Genomic DNA, 270 nt, shown 5'->3' with positions numbered 1-270 from the left:
CCATGCGCATTCTCGGTGCCCTTGGCGCCGTCGGGGCGGGTGTAAACAAGCGGTCGGTGCCGCTGAGGCGGGACGGGCTGTGGGGCTGTAAGGGGAGGTTCGGCCCGGCCCGGGGGATGCGGGCTGCGCTCACCTGGCGCGACAAGGCCGAGCAGTGGTGAGCGGCCCCGGGGGAGAGCCGGGCCGCTACGGCCCCGCTCCGCGGTGAGGCGGCCGGGGGCGCGTCCCTTACCCACCCGCCGCGCGGCCTGTGAGGAGCCGCGGCGGGCC

The 270-nt window shown here is 77.4% G+C and overlaps 1 protein-coding gene across 3 annotated transcripts in view; it reads left to right on the top strand.

Annotated features, from left to right (window-relative positions):
* Positions 1 to 65: 65 nt before the first annotated feature.
* The window catches only part of IFT122 (intraflagellar transport 122), a 33,449-nt gene continuing 33,244 nt past the window's right edge, over positions 66 to 270 (top strand). For all 3 annotated transcript variants that reach the window (XM_010570180.1, XM_010570186.1, XM_010570170.1), the window contains exon 1: positions 66 to 157. In XM_010570180.1, coding sequence (XP_010568482.1) covers positions 117 to 157 — 41 coding nt within the window. In that variant the 5' untranslated portion in view covers positions 66 to 116. The remainder of the gene's footprint in view (positions 158 to 270) is intronic.

This window comes from Haliaeetus leucocephalus, unplaced genomic scaffold, assembly GCF_000737465.1.
Source record: "Haliaeetus leucocephalus isolate CR32 unplaced genomic scaffold, Haliaeetus_leucocephalus-4.0 Scaffold2, whole genome shotgun sequence".
Classification (NCBI taxonomy): domain Eukaryota; kingdom Metazoa; phylum Chordata; class Aves; order Accipitriformes; family Accipitridae; genus Haliaeetus; species Haliaeetus leucocephalus.
The sequence above is the reverse complement of the archived record's forward strand: the minus strand, read 5'-3'. Positions and strand labels throughout refer to the sequence as shown.